General features: G+C 39.3%; 1 protein-coding gene across 2 annotated transcripts; it reads right to left on the bottom strand.

Annotated features, from left to right (window-relative positions):
* Positions 1 to 15,763, bottom strand: LOC139713862 (rho GTPase-activating protein 100F-like). Of its 2 annotated transcripts, none has more exons than XM_071625564.1 (4): positions 14,768 to 15,763; positions 6,053 to 6,213; positions 3,448 to 3,715; positions 1 to 2,500 (listed from the first exon to the last, which is right to left on the bottom strand). In XM_071625564.1, the coding sequence occupies exons 1-4, from the start codon at positions 15,753 to 15,755 to the stop codon at positions 2,268 to 2,270; spliced, it is 1,650 nt and encodes a 549-aa protein (XP_071481665.1). In that variant the 5' UTR covers positions 15,756 to 15,763; the 3' UTR covers positions 1 to 2,267. The 2 variants fall into 2 exon arrangements, with proteins under 2 accessions (XP_071481665.1, XP_071481666.1); XM_071625565.1 differs by having other exon boundaries at positions 3,448 to 3,712.
* Between the last annotated feature and the right edge of the window lie 6,155 nt (positions 15,764 to 21,918).

Raw genomic sequence — 21,918 nt, 5'->3', positions numbered from 1 at the left:
GAAATTTTCAATGGTATTTTATTCCTGCTTGGTTTTGCAATAGAGATATGTAATGGACAATGAATGCAAGGCCAGAAATATGGCTCACCACTAACTTCAAGAAGTCATTTTATCTAAAAATTTGAATTCAAAAAAAAAAAGATGCTTACAGATAAGTTGAGGGTATTGTGGTTGCTGAATGTGCAATTACTGTCTCCCCATGTGGGTAATTAATGACAGTTGATTGCTATGTATCCAAACGTTACCTGGCTCCTCCACACAAAGAGCACCGACTCTGATATGCAAGAGCTACGAACATTTGAATCGTCACTGAGAAGATTTTCCAGCCAACCCGCTGTGGCAATCACCCTACGGTAGGGTCTTTTCATTGGCACACAGCACATGTGATGCACACAGTAATACACTGACCGATGGAAATGCGTCCCAGAGCAAGTTGTTATGTGCACAGGCACGTTTGACTTGAATTGTGTGATTCCATATTGCGTAGCCTGCTTTGCTGCAAAAATAGCATTTGATTTGATATGATTTATCGGTTCCTGCATTATCATTGTACATCACTATGAAAGGTTCATTAGAAGCACTCTACTACTCGAGCCATTGGTCATGTATACATTGTACCTATCCTGCCTGATTCATGCGTAACATTAAAGTACTACACTGTTGCAGCCAACAGGTGATTTCTCATGGACCCAACACCCTGCATCGTTTGTGCCGTGGCGAAAACGAGTAGTTCTTTTATCAGGACAAACTGACTCTAATGCCAACTGAATTCCACAAAGCTGAGGGATTTTAGTTGCCAAATCAGCACACCCACAGACAATGCTAATCTGAGCCAGCACTTCCTGGAAAAACAACTATGCATATGGTGAGGCAAATGTTCCCTGATAGCAATAAACTTAGTTTATTGCCAAAAAAAAACTTAGTTTATCGGTCCATAAACCAAGTTTATTTGATTTATGGGACATTTCTTTGGCTTGCCATATATTGATCACATCCTATTCATTTCACTTATCAAATCTGTTGGATGAGAAGCGATCCACAAAGTATTAATAGCTTCAAAAACTGAAGAGCTCCAATCTAGTCTCAAGATCAGCACTCCTATATCACTTAAGTCTGCCATCACCACTGGTTGCCGCATTATATTACATGTAAATTCTGGGTACTGAAGAACTTAAACATGTAGTACTACATTAGGGGGAAGGATTTAATATTTCTCAGAATTTGGATGGCACGAGACATTGACACACTATACATCATTACATTTGTATTCACATTCTCTTCTACATGCTATGGGTACACGATAAGGGACCTAATACTTTAATAATGGACAAGAAATCATATTTCAGTGTGTTTCATCGCAGCTTTGAATTTGCACTTTAAGTAGTCCAATATCATGCAAGATGGTGTTTAAAGATAAATCACAGATTCGGAGACAAACCTCGGGTTCATAAAAATCAATGAATACATTGTTTGAAAGCCAAAAAAACTACAGTCCTGATTTAATTAAAAGCGATTATCAGCTTACCATATGAAAAATACTCTTGGATAAGGAGTCTACGCAATGCATCTGCAGCAGCACGATTGACGCAGCAATATTTCTAAAGAGATGTCAAATATAGCAATTTCCTCAAAGATCCGCTCTTGGAGTATTTATCGCTACGCAGGCAGTGACTTAATGAAACCCAACTACGAGTTAATTACAGAGCCTCATGTGCAACACATAAGATCATCATCCCTATGAGAATTCGCAGCCTCGGGATATCTTCGGAGGAGAGCAATCCTCAAAATGTTTTGGCCATTCGTTGAGGTCGAGGTCACTGCTTTAACACTGGTCGCTTCATCTGCAGTCAGCAAAAGTTGTGAATATCTATCCCTCATACTCCAGCTCTACATTTGGCAGCTTAAAATCCATCCACCAAATCGGTGAAGCTTTCATTTTTCTTGGCACAAAGAGAAACGGCCAACCTTGTCCCCCACCCCCCTCAACCAAATTCACGCATATCCTCTCTCCCTTTTGAGGCAACAATTACCATTGAACCTAATGCGTCAGTTTCATTGGCAGTGGCCAAGTGGTATCCACATGCAAAGATGCAGGACTGATCTCTTTAAGGTACACAAACTGCATCTGTTTCTCAGGTTCCACAGTATGATCTGACAGAGAAGCGACGCAACATCAAGCTCTCTTTTTCCCTCAGGCTCTCTCTCAGCTCATGGTAACAAGGTACCATGACTTTCAGAGTAATCATCTGCCCTTATTGCTCTTGACCCTAGCAAGCGGAGACTTCCAGATGATCAGCATCCCAGTTGACCTCCGACGCGTCGGACTCCTTCTTCTGCCGATTCTCTCCCTCCGCGTGGGCGGGGCCGTCGTTCAGGTCATCGTTGCTATGGTAACAGCTGTCCTCCTCCTGGTTGTCCGGGACCACTGGTTCGTCTGAGGATGCTTTCTCCTCGGACACCTTGTTGGTTGGGAAGTTATCAGCAGCATCTGTTTCTAGCCCTGCAATGAAGATAGATATATTACAATAACATTTTCTGTGTGTGTGTGTGTGTTAAAAAATCAAGTTCACATTAGGATAATACTTGAGCGAAATTGATGATGATGATGATGATGATGATGATGATGATTATGATTATGATGATGATGATGATTATGACTATGATGATGATGATGATGATAATTACTATCACTTTAAGAATTGTGACCTTGGTAATGAAAACAGTGATACAGGCTGACCCCACTATAATAAACTACGATATAACAAGATTTTATTATTAGTTGCAGAAGAGGGTGTGACTGATTTTGGGGGCTATGATGAGAGGGCCCTTCCACACACACATGAAAGATAAGAATCCATAAGAAAGCTTGTTATGAGAAATATTAGAAAATTCTCTTTCTTATTCCGTCCGCATCCCACCCCATGTCTCTCACAACATCATGTTTACACTTGCAGACCAACAAATAAACTGAATATGAATAATACATGTATATAGTCAGGTGACTTCTCTATAAGTTTACAAAATACACTAATCTATGTTTTGACAATACTCTAGGTATTTGACACAAGCATATGCCAAAAAGACAACTATCCCTCACCCACACGCGGGGCTAAATGTGTCGTGACCCTCTGTAGTCCATCGTGTGTGTATTCATGTAGGAATCCTACAGGCATCCGCATTAGCACGATTTCCTTATGGCAGTAAAACTCTTGCAGTCTCCAGCACTGTAAAACCAGGAATTTGAATGTTTCTGGTTTTACAATATCCTTTTATAATGGGTTTTGCCGGTAGTACTACGAACAACAGTAATTATAATGTGGTGGTGGGGGGGGAGGGGGGGGGGTTCACTAACCCCTTGCGTGCTTTGAGTACTGATTGGCACAAGAAACCTCATAGCATTGTACATACTATCCAAAGTCCCTGGCTTAGAGAGGGGTAAGGACTTACCTCTCCTCACAGGCCAAACATCCAAGAGACACGAGAGTAGCTCTATATGCTTCTCTGCACAGTCAACGCACTTTTCCCTGGAGTCGCCCCTGGCGTCCGGCCGGACATCGGTCGCTCCCCGTGACCCCCGGCCCCCGCGGCCATCTTCCTTCCCCGAGCTCATGAGAACGGGTCCGAAGCACACGGCGAGGTTGTACGGCGTCATCTTGTTGCGTTCGCTGTGGATGATGACGTTCTTGAGGTGGTCCAGAATGTATTCCACTGTCTCCTTTGTGCAGCGAAAGAACAGAAGCAGTCATTGCCTACTTGGCACCTGTAAAACGCTGTAGTACTCAAAAGCACTTTACTACAATCTATAACCTGAGCACAGGAATCAAACCCACACCTACAGTTACAAGGATTTGTACCTCATACCACTCCTTACGTATGGCCTGGGAGCATACAGCCTATGTCAGTTTGTAGCTCACGTCCTAAATCCAACCTTGGAGTTGATAACATTCACTTTCCTATGGTCAAAGGGGTGGAATTTTGTTTGTTTGTTTATTTGTTTGTTGTTGTTGTTTTTTGTAATGCCCTGTTCTGGCAAATTATCCTGATATACACAGCTGCAGGGTAGAATGACGTTTGAAACATTACAATACTACAGGGTAAGAAGACATTTGATGAATTGAAGCATTACAATAGCACTACATACATAGAAGTATGAGTGTGCAAAAGACAACACTATGTAATTCACAGTGTATCTGTGCTGCATTTTATATCAATTATGTACAGTCAAGCAAAGGATTTATACATATAATATCATCGCTGGGGCGACAAGACCTCATATCTGAAATTTTGGGGAAAATAACTTTTTTGGATTAATGGTCAGATAATCAGTTAAGTGATGTCCTGTCCATATCCCAGCTGTCTTACCCTAAAAATGAAGCCACCATGGCATGTCAAAGAAAAGGCTCTCACATTTGATACAGTGCTTTGGCTCCCACGTTTTTTTGCTCTCCTGAACAATTGACATTTTGTAGATACGAGGTGTTGTCGCCCCAGCGACGATATATATATAGACCAGACTACTGCTATGCATTTAAGTCAAGTCAAGGCTTTCTTTTTCCCCTGGACAACAACAAAGTACTGGCAATTCTAAAGGCAGTGCAACATTCTCATTTGAACAAACCCACATCAAAGTTTCCCTTAAATGTCACATTTTATCTCTCACCACAAGTGCCAATTGTGCATTGATTTTTCGGATGTCATGGAAAGCAGGACATCTTGCCACCAAATGTGTCACCAACACTCCTTGAGCAACACTGCGTCAAAATGCTTTTGCCTGAGCCTGGTCAATGACACTGCAACCTGTCACTCGAAGAATTCCCCAGTGCTCATTCAAGCATGGCTTTTGGCAGCATGCCAAAATGCTGCGCTCATTCCCCATGCACTGTGCACAACATCTTTTTCTGTTTACATTTAACTCATCTTATATCAGTAAAACAAACAATGAAATTTATTCTTTTTTTTTCTGAGGGGGTTGACTTCTCTTGGCAAAACAGCTTTCTATATGTATCATTCAACACTGTCTTCAGAAGGATCTAAAATAAATGTATCACAGAGGATGCTCACAGAGAATCAATATAAGAAATAATGACAGTTCTTCTACTCACTCTGGATAATGGTTTACTATGCTTACTTAAGAGTCCGTCCATCAAATGTGGAAATATCCCACACATGGTAATATTTGGATTTTTCCATAAAGTATCATCCCTATTGACTTGATATTGTACTTTCAGCAATGACGGCACTTGGACATACCAAACTGTAAATGTTAATAACTTTTGAATGGCTGTTTGTGTTCCGCTGATGTTTCTGCACTGATTGAATTTGCATAAGTTTTATAGGTTAATTTATCCTTTGACCAACAAGTCCTGGGGCAATTTTGCTGTGATAATTATCATCTTGAATGAAAGCAAGAGAATATTAATGCAGATGGGTGAGATGTGCTATGACAGATTTTTTCACATCAGTGAACGTTTGGGGAAAATCTGACAATCCGTTCAAAAGTTATGAATTTTTGAAGTATCTGCGCAGTCACTGCTGGATGACAGGACTACTACAGTGCATGATGTCACATGCGTACAACAATATAAGGAAAATATAAAGAGAATTTCACAAAATTTTACTTTTTGAAAAAAGTGTACATTTCCTCAACTTGTTACTGACGCATGTTAAGGGCAATATTATTCCCCTTGCCTTCTAAAAAAGGCATGTCAGGTGACCTTTTATTAAGCGAGAAACGTGAAAATATGTTGAATTTTCTTTATATTTTCTTTATATCGTTCTACACATGTGACATCACAAGCTGAAGTAGTCTTGTCATCCAGCAGTGACTGCACAGAAACTTCAAAAATGTATAACTTTTGAAGGGATTGTCTGATTTTCCTCAAATTCTCAATGATGTGTTCTGCTATTGATGCATTCACTCAGTCCACATGTCTATGAAGGTGGACTTGTCCTTCAAGAGATATATAAATAAATATAATCAAATCACAATTTATATAATCCCATCAAACCACAGGAGTATAGTTTGTGGGATCCAATGGGTTAATAGACCCACCTTATTGGTTCCTCCAAAGTCCTCCACCAAGGAGACCACATCCTCCCCGTTGCACACTGGGTCGTCCGGCGATGAACCTGTGAGCATGGACAGGAGGCGCTCCACCATCTTGGGGGGCATCAGGGGGTCAGGAAGCTCCCTCAGGTAGTCCTTCAAGACACCTGCAGTGATGATGGTGGTGGTGGTGGAGGGGGGGGGGGAGGGGAGGGGAGAGAGAGGGAGTAACCATGGCAACAGTTATCACCAACATCGACATCGATGAAACCACTCGCATAAAGTTGTGCTGCTTTGAACCATATGTCAGTCTTGAGAATAACACTGTAATGCCATGCTGTATATGCCCGATTATTTATCGAGTCTAAATTTTCGCGAATCTGGACTTCTTGAAGATTTTTCGAGTGGTTAAATTTGCGATTGTCGAGTACTGTACTGTACGGAAAAATGTATACATGTGTGCCACATTCATATCGGGACCAGAGTCATTATTTTGCGCGTCTTTAATTTCGCGAATAGCACCTAACTCGCGAAAATAAAAAAATCTCACGAAATATTCGGCGTATACAATACTTGAGCATTTCAGTCATCTATAGCACAAGTCTGCAATCAAGGCAAGCTGTCATGACGTCTTGATGAGGGGACAACAAAAAACAACAACAAACGAACAACTGAAAATGTGATGGCAAAAGATAATCACATCTGGATAATATTGAGAGAACAATTACTGCCGCAAATTGTCTACATACATTTTTTTTTTACAAACAATACCCTAGAGCATTTACATGGGTAAAATGTAGATGTCAGGATATTGTATCTTCTGGAAGTATTTTCAATAGGCCTATAGCTCCTACATTAAGATTCAGGTCACAAATAATGATTTACTAATATTAGCAAGGAAGAACATTCTAGACCTTTTCCCTATATAGTCCAGCGGATATAGAGCACATATAGGGTGAATCATGCACATTATGGTAAAAGCACCATACTTGGTACACGTGTACATGATACCAATACAAGTCATTTCTGATATGGAAGCCACTCTGATTCTCCCTCTGGCGGCCATGGCGGCCATTTTTCAAAATGGCCGCCATGTGATATAGCAATGCTGTGTATTTTGGAAACTGCAAGTCCGATTGTCGTGATTCTTGTACCAAAGTATAGGTTTTGAGGGTCAAGGATTCCAATAAAATAATTTTTGAGAGGATAAAACCATGGCAACCTACTTATTAGCGGCCATTTTGAAAAAAGCATGGCTGCCGCTCTACATTCTATTCATATATCTTTAAAACCAATGGGTGCATCTTTATGATTCTGGTACAAAAATATGTTTTTGAGGTTCAATTATTTAAATGGATACATCTTTTCGTGTATACAACCATCACATCCTATACGTTTTGGCTGCCATTTTATAACATGGCCACCGCAATATATACTATACTGTACGTCTTTGAAACTAATTGGGGTCAATAATTTTAAACAAGCATTTGCTGATGAAAAGAACTAACACATCTCGTTTTCAGGTCCATTTTGATAAATATGACTGCCGCACTACATAGAGTATGCATACGCACACACACACACACACACACACGCTCACACACACACATTATATACAGTGTGGCCTAGAATTAATGGAAACGCGAGTTTTCGCAAATAATTTGCACATTTGCATTACTTTATGAAAAAAATGAATGACATAAAGTTATAGAGAATCTATCTAGAAGAAGAATGACACCAAAATCATCCGATTTGGTTGAGGATTTTTTATTCTACAGATGTTTTTGTAAAGACGGGTCGAGCGTAAATTTCTTAGCTCAATTCAACAAATTTCAGCATCGAACAAAAGCCACTGCCTTGGGAGACTAACAAAGAATTGAGGCCGCACATCACAATGTGGAATGCTTGAATAGGATTATTGTCGAAAATTCACCTTCAATTGTTGGGTAGTCTCCGTTGCTGAGCTTTGATATAATAAAGTAAGAAATTAATGATAAACAAAAACATGTCTAGAAAGAAAAGTACTCGACCAAATTGGACAATTTCGTTTTGCTTTTGAAAAAAAAATATTCGTTTCCATTTTCTGAGGGGCTACCATATATATATATATATATACACCCTCACTTGCCATATGCATTGTCCCATTGACAAGAATCGTTCACCTATTATTGGTATAAATGAACCTCCTTTGTTGTTGCAGCGATTAGTTCTTTATTGTTCATGGATTGTTGTTGATTGACCATACCTCTATCACATCCACTATTCAAGTATAGGTATTGAACATCACATAAGTACAATTGTTGCATACCTCGAATACTATGAAGATAATTATGTTGAATACCAGTTAGGTAGAGTAAATTGTGAGAATGGAATAGAAGACTCCCCCCCCCCCCCAATTTTTGATGCATAGACAGGAAAGTACAATAAGTGTACTGTCAGTTTTCAGCCACAAAAACATGATTATTGCAGTCTTATAAGACCTACTGATTTCTAAAGTTCTCAGTTCTTGTTCATTATTTCATAGTATGACCTTGTCAAAACTGTTACACAAAATTATAAGGAATCGACTGGGCTCTGACAATCCAAAACAATTATTGTTCCTGATCATCCATTGATGAGCGGTGATGAACGTTAATGCATAATTATGTAGATGCAGGTGCGCTTTAGAGAACGTCTTCAGTATTTCTACTGGTGCCGGTAAGTAGAAAGATCGATATACTGAATATTTTATTCTGCAGTTTTATCTTCCAATAATTATGAACCCAAAAATTTGTATTTCTTTGAGGTTTCCTTAAATTCATAAATTAGCATAATTTTTCTTGTAGTTTATATTTTGGATGGGCGCTGTTACGTTATAAAATTGCGTTGAAATGCCCACTGTCCATTTACCTGTCGAAGTTGCTTTTGAATTATGAAACCTTAATCCTTATTCCATATGAGAATGGCAAATGCATCAAATATATATTTAGGTAATTTCTTTGGGGTTAGGATAGGGTGAAATTCAGTTCAAGAGGCTAAAATCATTGATAAAAATTAATGCATAAATCAACTATAACAAGTAATGTATTCAGAGTAGAACTACACACAGATACAGATAATTTGATTTTTCCTTGTTCTTGTTCTTTACAAATAATTGTACATCAAAAGGTCAAATTCACAACCACAAATCCATTTAACAAAAATGTTTGTCACATTTCTAGAAAAAATGTACACATAAGTTTTTTGCTTTACCTCTGTGAAGCACATTTACATAAAATGTTATCTTTTTAAGTAATTGGTAACTGGGTCTATTTGTAGGATAACATGGCTTCAAAAGCAAAGCTCATTTCAACCAAGAAACCAGCTCCCAGGAAAGAAACAGATTGGACCAAGTACATCATATGCATATGTCAAGATGATGACACAAAAAAACCTAACATGTCCAGCTTTGTCTAAAAGAAATGATGTTGGTATAGGATACAAAACTTTGGCAGAAGATCTGATTTGTTTTCATGAGGCCGATTCTTTACCCACTACGCTGCAAATTACAATTTGATGTAAACCTGTAAAGATGTATCGTATGATACCTATTACATTTACTTTATCGTTTGATGTATAAGATTCAGTGTAGTTGTAAGTATCAGAACAGCCTGATCAATCATGGCTTTTACAGACATACATAATTGTAGTGTGTTTACATTATATGTATAAAAGTAACCCAATAAGTTTTAGAAGTTTTCTCACACTTAGTGTCATATTTCCAAAGAAAACAGATGTACTATATCATTGGTTGGAAACTATGATTTTCATTCCTTGGTCCAGGGACCAGAGAAAGCGAGAGTCTATATTTCTAGAAACTGTATAATCTTGAGAAATATGTACTTCAGACATGAAATTGTGAAGATCATGTTTTTCACATACTGTACACACAGAAATCCTATAAAGGAAGTTGAGCATATTTTCCAAAATGCTTCCAAAGTCAATTATGCCCAGATGTTCCACATTAGAATACTGAAAATGAGTGAACAAGTAATTGTTGAACTCTATAACAAACTTTTACACCAGAATCAATCCACAATGGGCATCCCGCTTTCATAACACTCGTACGCTATATAACTGGAGGGAGGCCATATTTATCAAATGGCCGCCAAAATAAAGGATGTGATGAACCTATTCACTTTGCTAAAACATCATTAAATTGAAAACTTTCACCCCAAAACTATACTTTTACACTTGAATCGTGATTATATATCTTTTTAGTTCGAAGATATACAATATTCATTTTCTGTTGTATGGCAGTCATATTCATTAAAATGGCCGCCAAAACGTAGGATGAAGCGATTCATATTCACTTACAGTTGAATTTATGGGAATCCTTGACCCCCAAAACATATAAGTTGGTACCAGAGTCATGACCCTTTGTCCATGCGTTTTAAGGATATGTTTTTATCTAACATGGTGGCCATATTTTTTCAAAATGGCCGCCAAGAAGTAGGTTGCCATGGTTTTATCCTCTCAAAAAATTATTTTATTGGAATCCTTGACCCTCAAACCCTATACTTTGGTACAAGAATCACGACAATTGGACTTATAGTTTCCAAAATACACAGCATTGCTATATCACATGGCGGCCATTTTGAAAAATGGCCGCCACGGCCGCCAGAGGGAGAATCAGAGTGGCTTCCATATCAGAAATGACTTATATTGGCATCATGTACATGTGTACCAAGTATGGTGCTTTTACCATAAAGTGCATGATTTTTTCTATATCCGCTGGACTAATAATAGTTGTCTGTCCAAAGGCTGTTCCCAGGAATGAAATATTTATCAATGGAATTGGAAAACTGAGTCTGAAAGCTTCACAACCTAACACTACAAATTTGTATCACTTATCAGAGTAAACACATAGTTGAAGACATTCCCCAGAATATTTATCTTTCCGTGACTCAAGTGCAACAGTGCCATAATTCAATCTTTTTTTGAGGTAGGCGATATTTCTACAAGTCATAAATTCTCATTCTGTTGTCAACCTGAAATTACATGTCAACATTACATCTCACAAGACAGCAGTGTGTAACAATTAATGTAAAGTGTGTATGTCTTGACTAATTTATGTTTCTATTAAATACTTGTCTCCCTCCCCCCCCCCCCCCCCCTTTTCATTTAACAGTAATGAAACCACATGTGACCTGCACTCATTGTTTATATCACAAGTTTTTCATCAGTGTTTTGAATGGGCGACAGTGCAAGGCGGCGGTAGTGCAAGAGGCTTGGGCTGCACACGGCTCACACAGCTTGCCGAGATTCTGTACCAGACCCCGCCAAATTGAACACAGCGGAATTATAATGTAATAAAATGCCACACAGGAGCCAGCAACAACGGACGACAAACCAAACCAAACGGGTGCTGCATGCAGTGCAGGAAGGGAGCTTGGGTGAGATGTTGGCAGGAGAGATGAGGAGAGAGAGGGAGAGAGGAAGGCATGGGGTGCTTTGGATTTTGTGCAATATATGCATGCAGAGAAAAATACACACACACACACACATTGTGTATACACAGGGAATGAATAGGCAAAGGAGGTGGGTAAGGATGCTGTTCATAGCCTGTGCATTGGCAGACACACAGACACAAATATACACTAGTCACATACATAAATGCATGCACACACACACAAACACACACACTCACTGTGCACAGCCATTAACCTACTAGTACCCATACTCGCCTATACACACTGCTTCTGGTCTCAGTGTAAAAAAAAAAGCATCTCTCATCCTTTGCTGTACATGTACATCCTATGCATAAACCCAACCTGTACCACAACCATGGCCATGCATCTTGAGGGCTGCTTTTCAGTCTTCTATTTCCCTGGCTCTCATCCACTGCTATACACACAGTGACAGACCTTTTAACTAACGTGTGTGTGCTGAGAAGCTGTATCGAGAATTTGAAGCAGTTTCTCCTTTTGGCTATGTACAACGTATCCACTTCCTCCTACGTACGTACAGCTTTTTGTACAACAGAATGACACTTCCATGGAGAAACAGCACAGTATTTCTGTTCTTCTAATTGATTAAAAAAAAAATCAGTGTGTATGAGGCCTTTTACTATTACATCCTTTTTCCTTTTTGCTAAAATACACTTGATACAAATTGCTAGTCACAATATGGTTCATCACTTCACACTACAGACAGCATATAATGCTACAATACATTTGACACTGTATACTGCATGAACCTCTAGATAATTCAATTTTGTTTTTTGTTTTCTTCCTTTTTTTTTGCATAAACTCCAAATGCACAATGTGTTTGCAATGTTGAATAAAGTATATTTTTGCAGGTGATTACACTTTGATGGAATGTGCGCAAACCTGTAAATTTCAACAGTGTGATTCCAGTGTATGAAAGGATACGCTTATGTAACTGAGAGGTAACAGAAGACAAGACTTTATCAAAGCTGTGAATCTGATACAATAGCTGAGATGTATGAGATGAAGGAAGATACACCCACTGAATGCATAATATATGTACATATACCATATCCCAACTTTTGCATTTACACAATAAGGTAATGATACAACCAACCCAATGGCCTATATATCGCATGTTTTACATATTGCATATCAGAAGATTCAATATTACTTTAATATGACCTTACTCTATCACATCAGTATCTGTTCTTCTACTCTTTTTCATACTTAATAATTAATGCAACTTCTTATTCTGTATTCCAAAGACTGCCAGTTAGGTCTACATAGTATTTAAACACATATTGATACTGAATATTTTGTAACAGATCTTATGAATTGTGCCCAAATAGCACGATGAAGCCATATGATATGACATACATTGTAATATATTCACAGTATCTACGATCCCCCATTGTTTCTATATATTTGAACGACTAAAAAGATGTCATCTACTTAGCTGCACATGCAACAATGTCCTGCAGTATATTCATACTTTTTTCCTCTTTTTTTTTTTGCACTGATGCCATCATACATGTATATGTTCATGCACTACAATGCGAGCTCATAGCACTGAAATTTGCACTGACATGAAATGAATATATTGAACTACTTTACAATCTACTGTAGATCAGTACTGCAGTCTACTTTGCAAGCATTGTGCCTAGATACACTTGATGTCAAGAGGATAAGAACAATCCCTGAAAATATGATAAAAGTTTTCCATACACCAGTGTCCACCCTAGAACTTTCTATTCTTGGAGGCTTTGTATGTGTCTTCTTGTTGTGCTTGACATAATTCTACATTATTGCAGACTGGTGACCATGCAACTTCAAAGTATTTTATCATATAAGATAAACATTTTGAGGGCTAGCGGAAAAACATTTCTGGTTTTTAGGACTGGCAGGACATTTGTTTATCATCCATCAACATCAATAAGCATTACATAAGAACTGAAATCATGGCACCTAAACACACTAACATAATTTTTGACACTGCTGTCTGAGGACTTGGACAATATTAACAAATACGCTGCAGGCGACGTCCCTGACGAGAATTTAAAATAAAATCCATTTTGTATATCGCACCATACAAACCGTTAATGACAATTTTCCCCATCTCGATTTTGAGAGTGAAACAAACCAGCCCATGGCTGTTTACAGAGAGGATCGGTCTGATACTTTTCTAAGCTGCTCCCGAAGAGAGGCATTTGACTAGATTCTGAGCTGCATGATCACTCTTGGGAGATTCAAAGCTATTCATGAGACTTTGCATATAAATCTTTTGTCGGCCGGTAATTCGCACCACATACAATCCAGTGACACTCTGGTGTGTATCACGTGAAAAACATGTGAGTTATCCCTGTGCAAAACTCTGTTGCACGCAAGCTTTAGACTTGAGAGTAAACTGCAAATTAATCTTTTGTACTCCGACACCCGAAGAAGATGATAATGTAATACTGAGGTTATTCACATATGGCCTACTCTCTGTTTTCTATTTCCTCTTTGGCAACACCATCGTATGAGCCTACCTACAATATCAAGTCAATCAAACTTGTAAGCTTCATTCTTCCTCAATAGGTTTGTTTCCAAAGGTCTGGTGAATTCTTTTCATGTTCAACTGCTTATGAATTACATGTGCTACGAAAGGCACATATAACGTGTAAGCAGATGCTTTACATCTCTACACCCAAGTATTGTATGAAACAATCTTTTCATGCACAGCTCTCCATCTACATTTAACTTCTAAAGTGTCCTAGAATACTACATTTTGATTACAATAACCACGATCTCTTTTTGAAATCGCATGTATGAAAAAAATTTAAAAAGGGACTTTAAATTCTCATTACTGAATCAAACGGGAATCTACTTTCTCTTTTGTCACTTCACAGGCACACAATCAAGACTGAAAAATAGGCAGTCGTACCAATGATATCATAGTAATTCACATCTAACAACTAAATGTAATGTTAAAAATGTGATGGTACGGTAGGTAGTCCTATACATTGAATCTTTGGCAGCATTTAAAAACAAACAAATGAACAAACAAACAAACTAGGGTTTTAATTGAAATGGTTGTGTCTGAAATAGTATCTACACATTTTTTTTTTCTATTCCTCTACTGACAGAAAAGATAAGAGACCAGATTTGAAAAAAATAAATGGACCACATAAAACTAGCATCACATCTTAGATGCAGTGGTCTACATGGTGGAGTTACAATTACAGTACGACACATGCTCAGACTTGTTAGTAGAAATGATAGTGATACCCACCCGTGATGATGTTGATGTCCGGGTAGTTGTCATACGAGAGATCAACAAGTGCGCTGGCCGTCTCAAACTCGTCGTGGAGCTTCTTCTTCTTCTTGGCCGACCCGCACACACGATATATCCCTATGACATTGATCCCTCGTACCTCTATCTCGTGGATGCACTTCTGCAGGAGGATGGGTATTAACCGCGGTGACCCCTCCCGCCTGACTACGACGTCGAGGGGCACGCCGAACAGGCCCCGCCTGTCCAGCGAGGGCACCCTCTTCAGAGTTGCGTGTCGCTCGGTGAAGGACATCGAAATGTACAGGATTCCCCGCGGCTCCATGCGTATGGCCAGGTTGTACGCGTCGTCCCTCGTTTTGGCGTGGATGAGGATTTGCGTGAGCCGGATGTGGGACTTGTGGCACAGTTTTTGCCGGCCCTCCGTGTTCCAGCCGTAGTTGTACACCATGATGCCCATGTCCTGGGCGCGCTCCAAATCGATTTCGAACCGCTCGTCCCAGCAGAACTCATCCCGACCCGTGACCGTAGCCGTCTGCGCCTTGTGGACAGCGTCTATCTCGATTACACAGTAGAGATCCCGGACCTGGTTGCGTGACGCTAAAGTGGGGGCCATCTTCCTGCCTCCTAACAGGTGAAGCGCCAGGATGCCCGAAAACGGGAGGTGACGATTACGTGTCTTGGCACCAACATCACCTCTGATTTTGGTGAACTGCGTTATATCAATGTCCAGGGGCTTACTACTCGAAATCCGCCGCGACTTCTTATCAGGCGACGGCTTTGGAACGTACTTGTTGCTGTTATTCTCGTCGCCTAATGACTCTGTGCTCTGTTCGGACTTCTTGCCGGCCAAGTTTGCCATGCTGATCTTGCGGCCAGGGGCAACGTTGCGCATGAGAGCAGTCAGTTTCTGCTGGCTGAAGAGGTCTAGATATGCAGCTCGGCCTCCCTGACCAGACTTCCTTGACCGGCCACTGCTGGCCTCCATTTCGGATGTTCGCTGCTCATCAGGGTTTGACCGCTGTCTTGTCATACGAGCATCTGCGGAAGAGATGAACAAAATTCAAAATCATAATACAGACTTTTGACATTTGAAACTTCAGAATGCAGATTATTGCACATCAGCAAAGTACCGCACATAATATGAATCATGAAAGAAGAGGAGATATATTAATACGACATATTATACATCTGTATGGATTTTTTTTAAAGGCTGTAAGACATTTTTAACATTGTCATTACTGTCTGGGACCTCTTCATATATGAGGTCTACGGTATTCTGAAAAATCAGTCCTCAGATGGGTAACATAATAATAACAGGATTTATAAGATGAAATCAAACAACACGTCTGTGATGTGGACAAAACATTTCAAGGAATACTTGTAAAATTACAGACTTTAAGCATTGAAGCATAATTCATCCCCACAAAGGAAAATATGGAACTTTAAGGAGTGAGCTCACTCGAATGTTTGAGCTCACTCATCTGATAGTATGCATTCATAGCAATATTTTTCAGGGCTACAAAATATTGACGTACAGAGGTACACACAGATCAACCAGGGCAATAATATGAAGGGAGATTGCTGCAGTTTGCACGTCTCTTGCTCACATTTGCTTTTCATGTTTCCTATACGTGTGCATCATGTGTGTAAACATGTGTGTGGGTGTGTGCATGTTTGCATTTTTGAGGTTTATCCAACTCGTGTACACATGATCCATTTTTAGAACATTAACGTGCACCTCTTCAACTTGCACTGAACTACAAAATATTCCCAACATAACCACAGACTCAATTTACACCCAAATGAAACACTTTTAATTTAATATATCCATGTGAAACTGGTCCTTATGTGGAACAACAGGGCATAGACAAAGAACTATCATGGTCATGGCAGGTATCACAGATTCCTGCCATGGCTTATAATTTCAGCAGATCAGAATGTGGACAACATACAGCCAAAGAAACAAACACAGGCAGCCCCCTCCCCCTCCCCCCCCCCAAAAAAAAAAAAACCCAAACAAACAAACAAACAAACAAACACAAGCAGCCAAAATGACAATACATACATCCAACTTATGCTCTCACAACTTAAGCAAAGGGTTGCAGCGACGATTAGTTGCATTGTAACCACATCAAACACAATTTCATCAATCCAAGGTTGTCATTCCACATCCAAAGTGTACATCTGACCCCTAGCTCCAAACCTCATATTCATGACAGATCTAGACCAATAATATCCCGGTTTAAAATCTGGTTTCCATGGTGCTTTTGATTTACATGTTGGTGCTGAAAACTAGTCCAAGACATTCATAACATGACCGATAATGAAGCTTACATTTTCGATCAAATCTTCTTGCAAGAATAAGTTGTGTTTTAAAGAAAGAAGAGAGAAAGAAAAAAATGGGGCCCTATACAACAAATAATTTGCCCCGCAAGAATAAGAATTGTCAATCAGTTGCAAGAATAAGAACGCTTTGAAATCCAATTGCCAGGGCACACCAGGCACTTGGCATTTGCGATTTACTGGAAATATTTGCAGATTCTGGCCAGAAACTTAATTTCTCTATTAAACATGTATACATGTAGCTCGATGAGATGTAACAATCCATCAAGACTTTAATACGTGAGCTCAGGGAAAACTCTGTTGATGAACAAATCCCTCCAGAGTCATGCACGGCGTCACATTATTACTCATTTATTCATGATTACATCATTTTCCGGGTGTGTTTTTGTCAGGTTAACAGATTCAACTTCGTCTGCCTCATCTTAATGATATCTGTAGACAGCCATTCATCATGCATGCAATCTTTATTGCCCATGTGAGTGAAATATCATTCGGAAAGACAAGCATCACAGTTAAACGCCCTCTTTGATACGATTGTCACATGCACAATAAATCACATATTGGAGATGATACAATAACTGCCTGAACCCACTGAAAGTGCATTCTACTTCACAAAACAACACCACAATCGTTTTGTAATTCACAGGGTTGAAATGACATGAACTACTCCAATAAATGCACACATTCTGGAGTATCTTCATATAATTCTAAGCCTGAAGGCACAAGTCTACTGGAAAGAACAGAATTTAAGGGGAGAAAAAAATCCATAAATGAAGTAATCATGTCCTTAATAAGGGCAGGCAAGGGCCAACATAAATTCTTGCCTCCTTCACAGTGATTCACACAATGAAATGCTTTAGTCCTGTAGGCTGCAATACTGTAAATCTACACTGTATCTTTATCTTATCCCAGCTCCTTCCACAATCAATTGAATGGAAAGCATTGCTTCACGTTTTGCAACGTACGTTATCACATGAAAGAGGATGGGGATTTTAAACAAATTCTTTCCTGTATGACGCACATTATGGAGAGTAAATCAATTCTACACACCTTCACAAAAGTATGAATATCCAATAAACATGCAAAACTTACAAGTACCAACTATTCAAAGTCTTGTGCAAACTGGTGAGAAAGTCGGCGCATTCCTGCTTCTACCTGGTATACGAAAACAGATCCGCAATTGTGAAGTGCGTGGGTCATCATGTAGCGAAGTCAACACTTTCTGACTGTTGTTTATTGTCAGTACAGCAAGCAGTGCTTCCTTTACCTGGTGAAAATTTTAAGACAGGAGCCCAGCTTTCACTGCACACTGCATGGACACTCCTGGAACCTTTCTTTGTTTTGTTTCTCCTTTTATCTTTCACAAAATCAAAATATTCGGACAATATTTATCCATATTCACAAATTGCTACAAATAAGTCAAGGTTTTCTAGCACTGGCTCTGCAGTACTTTTTTGACAATGGGAAACGTATCATCTATATATGTCAGATGCTATTAAACACAGATCTCACTGCAAGAGTACAATTCATTAAACTAATTTGCTAAATTGAAAAACCGCTAATCTTCTTATCACAGGATGAGGGCTTGACGATGGAAAGTTACTGACACAATATGGCAGCATAAAATAACAAATCAGAGATGTCTGAATAGCTGATGCCCAGTGCAGGAGTTTTCAAAATCAGAAATGAACAGATAGTCCCCAACCACTTACCATACAAGCTCTTGGCAGCAATTAAGAGACAACGAGTGCCAGTTGTTCTGTATAGAGATGGCTTCTTGTATAATTCTTCTACATTTCCAAAATCTCAAAATACTCCACAGGTATCTGAATACCCGTCACAAATCTTGGCAGAGTGGAGGCACCTTGTATAAAAAACAATTCAATGGTTGTCTGAGGGAGAACATGTTCATATTATACCTGTGAAAAGAGGGTAACAGGGCACCACCTTTACCCAGATCTAACCACTCATATCCTCCACCCCCTGCCTAGTCCCATCTTAATTGTCTAGTAATGGTGTTTATGAATCACTGTCAGCGGCTTACAGCTGGGCCCTGGCTGCACCGCACAAAAGTGGGGAAAGTTTTCTCACTCCTCTAGTAACCTCATCTCACACCTCCATGTAGCTGGATTTCCTATACATACTAGGTGCACTCCTGTGGTTAGTCTCCTCTCAGGCTCAATGATTATATCTTTTAGGAGCCAATGGGCAGCATCATGGTAATAAAATATCAATTTATAAAGCGCAAAACCTATGTAAATATATTCTTCTGTTCTGCAAAAGCTTAATGACATCCCAGCAGAGCACACCATATCTTTGCGTAAGTTTCATATGATACTAGTAGATGATTACATACAGGTAACACGGTCTCTTGTTACAAGGTATCATTGACATTGATACATAAAATAATGTATTTTGATGATAAACTAACATATCCGGCTTGTATTGTATGAAGTTGTTGACTGTACTTTGCTGGTATTCCAACTGTAATAATATAATTTTTTAAAAGCTGAATTGTTTAGACTAATCTACAATAGATAATTACAGACTATTCTTCATTTGATGAACAATAAAAACTCACAAAATTGTTTCTAAAGTTCTATTTTCCTGATATCAAAGGGAAGAAAAAGAGTGGGAGTAAAAGTAGAATGTAAACAAATTCTTATTACTTGCAATGGGCATTTAAAGCACATAAGGACATCCATGTACTATCATGACCTTTTGAATCACCTGACTTCTCCCAGTTATGAAATGTTACAATTTGAACTTCCAACTACTTTCACGTGAGCTTTCTCCAGTGGTTCAACTGACATTTTATATAGCCCTGCGTCATTGCTGACGAGGGGCACAAATAATGATGTCAAAAGTAAAACAGATTGCTGTCGTGCTGTGTTTGTATGAATGGTCACGACAATGTTTGCTCTCCGCTATATCTATACACGGCACACCTCTCTATCTCTTTATCTTCTGAAATAACACGCATACCATATCAATCATCAAGTCCTATGTACACATTGCTAGTAGACTGGGCAATATGGCTATCTCTAAGCATAATGCTTGATGGATGGCAAGCAAATCAAACGCTTGTTTTCTGTCATACAAGCACTGTACCGAGTGATTTGAAATGGAGTCCACACAGCTACATGTAGGGAGAGTTCTGTGGAAGCCCCTTGGATAAAAATGGTATATTTTGCTGCTAAAGAGCGTTTTCTCTAAGGTGTCGGCTTAATCTGCATCAGGTATTATTCAGGGGATGCGGAACGTTTTTCAGGAGGGGGGTAGGGGTGTCAGAGGTCAACAAGGTTAAATGGTATTTGGCTTCTCTCATTCATTTTAATACAAATTTGAAGAATTCTATGATTCATTGCAGACAAATGAAAGACTATCTTCCCCTCACTACTTACCATCTTGTCCAACTGATTCCTTTAAATACCAGGATCTTGACTACATGGCTTCACGTGAACCAGGTTAATTCTGTTTGCTCTGCCGGTACATTGACAGAGCTTCAGTCACTCTGTACACACAGGGCAAGAAATTACACTACAGATGTACACAATCCCTTCACGAAATACACCAAGTGCTGACGTGTATTACACAGGAAGACAAACTGGTTTGCCTACGTGCCGCAAACAGAATTACTCTTTCTAATGCTATTTTAGCTATCAGTACAAACTGAGAAAATGAAAACAAAAAAGGTAAAACCTTTCATGAATCAAATCATATAGACAAGCCAATATCTAGATTATGTTGTTTCGATCCTTATTTCAAATGTAATCACTACTTTGGTCATTTGTCTGCAGTACTTCATGGAATTGCATTGTCTATATTTTTTCCTTCCAAAGTAAATATTCCTCAGACTTGCATCACATCCGTCATCATAATCTTCAGGTTAGACAAATGGGGTTTTCCCTTCTATTGTCACAGCAGGCCAAATACAATCCCGGAGAGGATATTATTCCATCTGCGATTCCCTGGCATTTGCACGCTCGGATATACATGTAGATGTAGCATGCAGGAGGTTTGACAGTGGGCTGTAACGTCCATGCTTTGGATGTCAGAGGCTTTTAAGCCGCCTTGTCTGTGCCTGCATTAATGACTAGCCCGCAGCAAGACTCCAGCGGCTCTCTGCTGATCTTCTTTTCAATTAGCCTCAGACTGAATTTTCAACTACTGGAAAAACTTCAATCTGATGACAAAAGCCAGAACAAACAAAAAAAGAAAAAAAAAATCATCTCTGATTATGCAAGATGAAGCTTCGGGTCATATTAAAAACATGCACTGCAGTCGGCGTAATAGTGCTACACCCATTTGCATGACGTGCTCGCGGCACAGATGGAATGATATTCCATACTCGTTGCAAAACATGGAACAGACAAAATGCAAACGACTGCAGATTGACCAATGATAAGATTCTCTAGTGTGTACTCACTGACTTGATAACATCATGGCGGGTCCACAGAGGATTACTGCTTGTGTGTATGTTGTAGACAAGTGTACAACTAAATCAAGGTGAATCCTTGCATCTCTTACGGCATCAGCAAACCAGAATATTAATGCATTCAAATTCATGCCTGATCTTTTCCCTTGATGAGTTGTGATGAAGTACAGTACATGTATCCCATTGTTGTTGTAGTCGTTGTTGTTTTTGTTTTTTAGCCTTATTTTCTTGTGCATGTTATTCTGTTTCGACAGTCAGGTCAAATTTTGCATTGCATCAATTTGCTACTTGGTAAGAAAGCCCATGGATAACCTTCGTGATGGAAGCATTGATAAGTTTCGAGTAACGTATCATTACAGAATAGATA

This window comes from Diadema antillarum, unplaced genomic scaffold (genome assembly GCF_040938485.1).
Source record: "Diadema antillarum isolate AM-2024a unplaced genomic scaffold, OU_Dant_1.0 seq00002080_RagTag, whole genome shotgun sequence".
Classification (NCBI taxonomy): domain Eukaryota; kingdom Metazoa; phylum Echinodermata; class Echinoidea; order Diadematoida; family Diadematidae; genus Diadema; species Diadema antillarum.
Note: the sequence above shows the minus strand (reverse complement) of the source record. Positions and strands in the feature narration are given on the sequence as shown.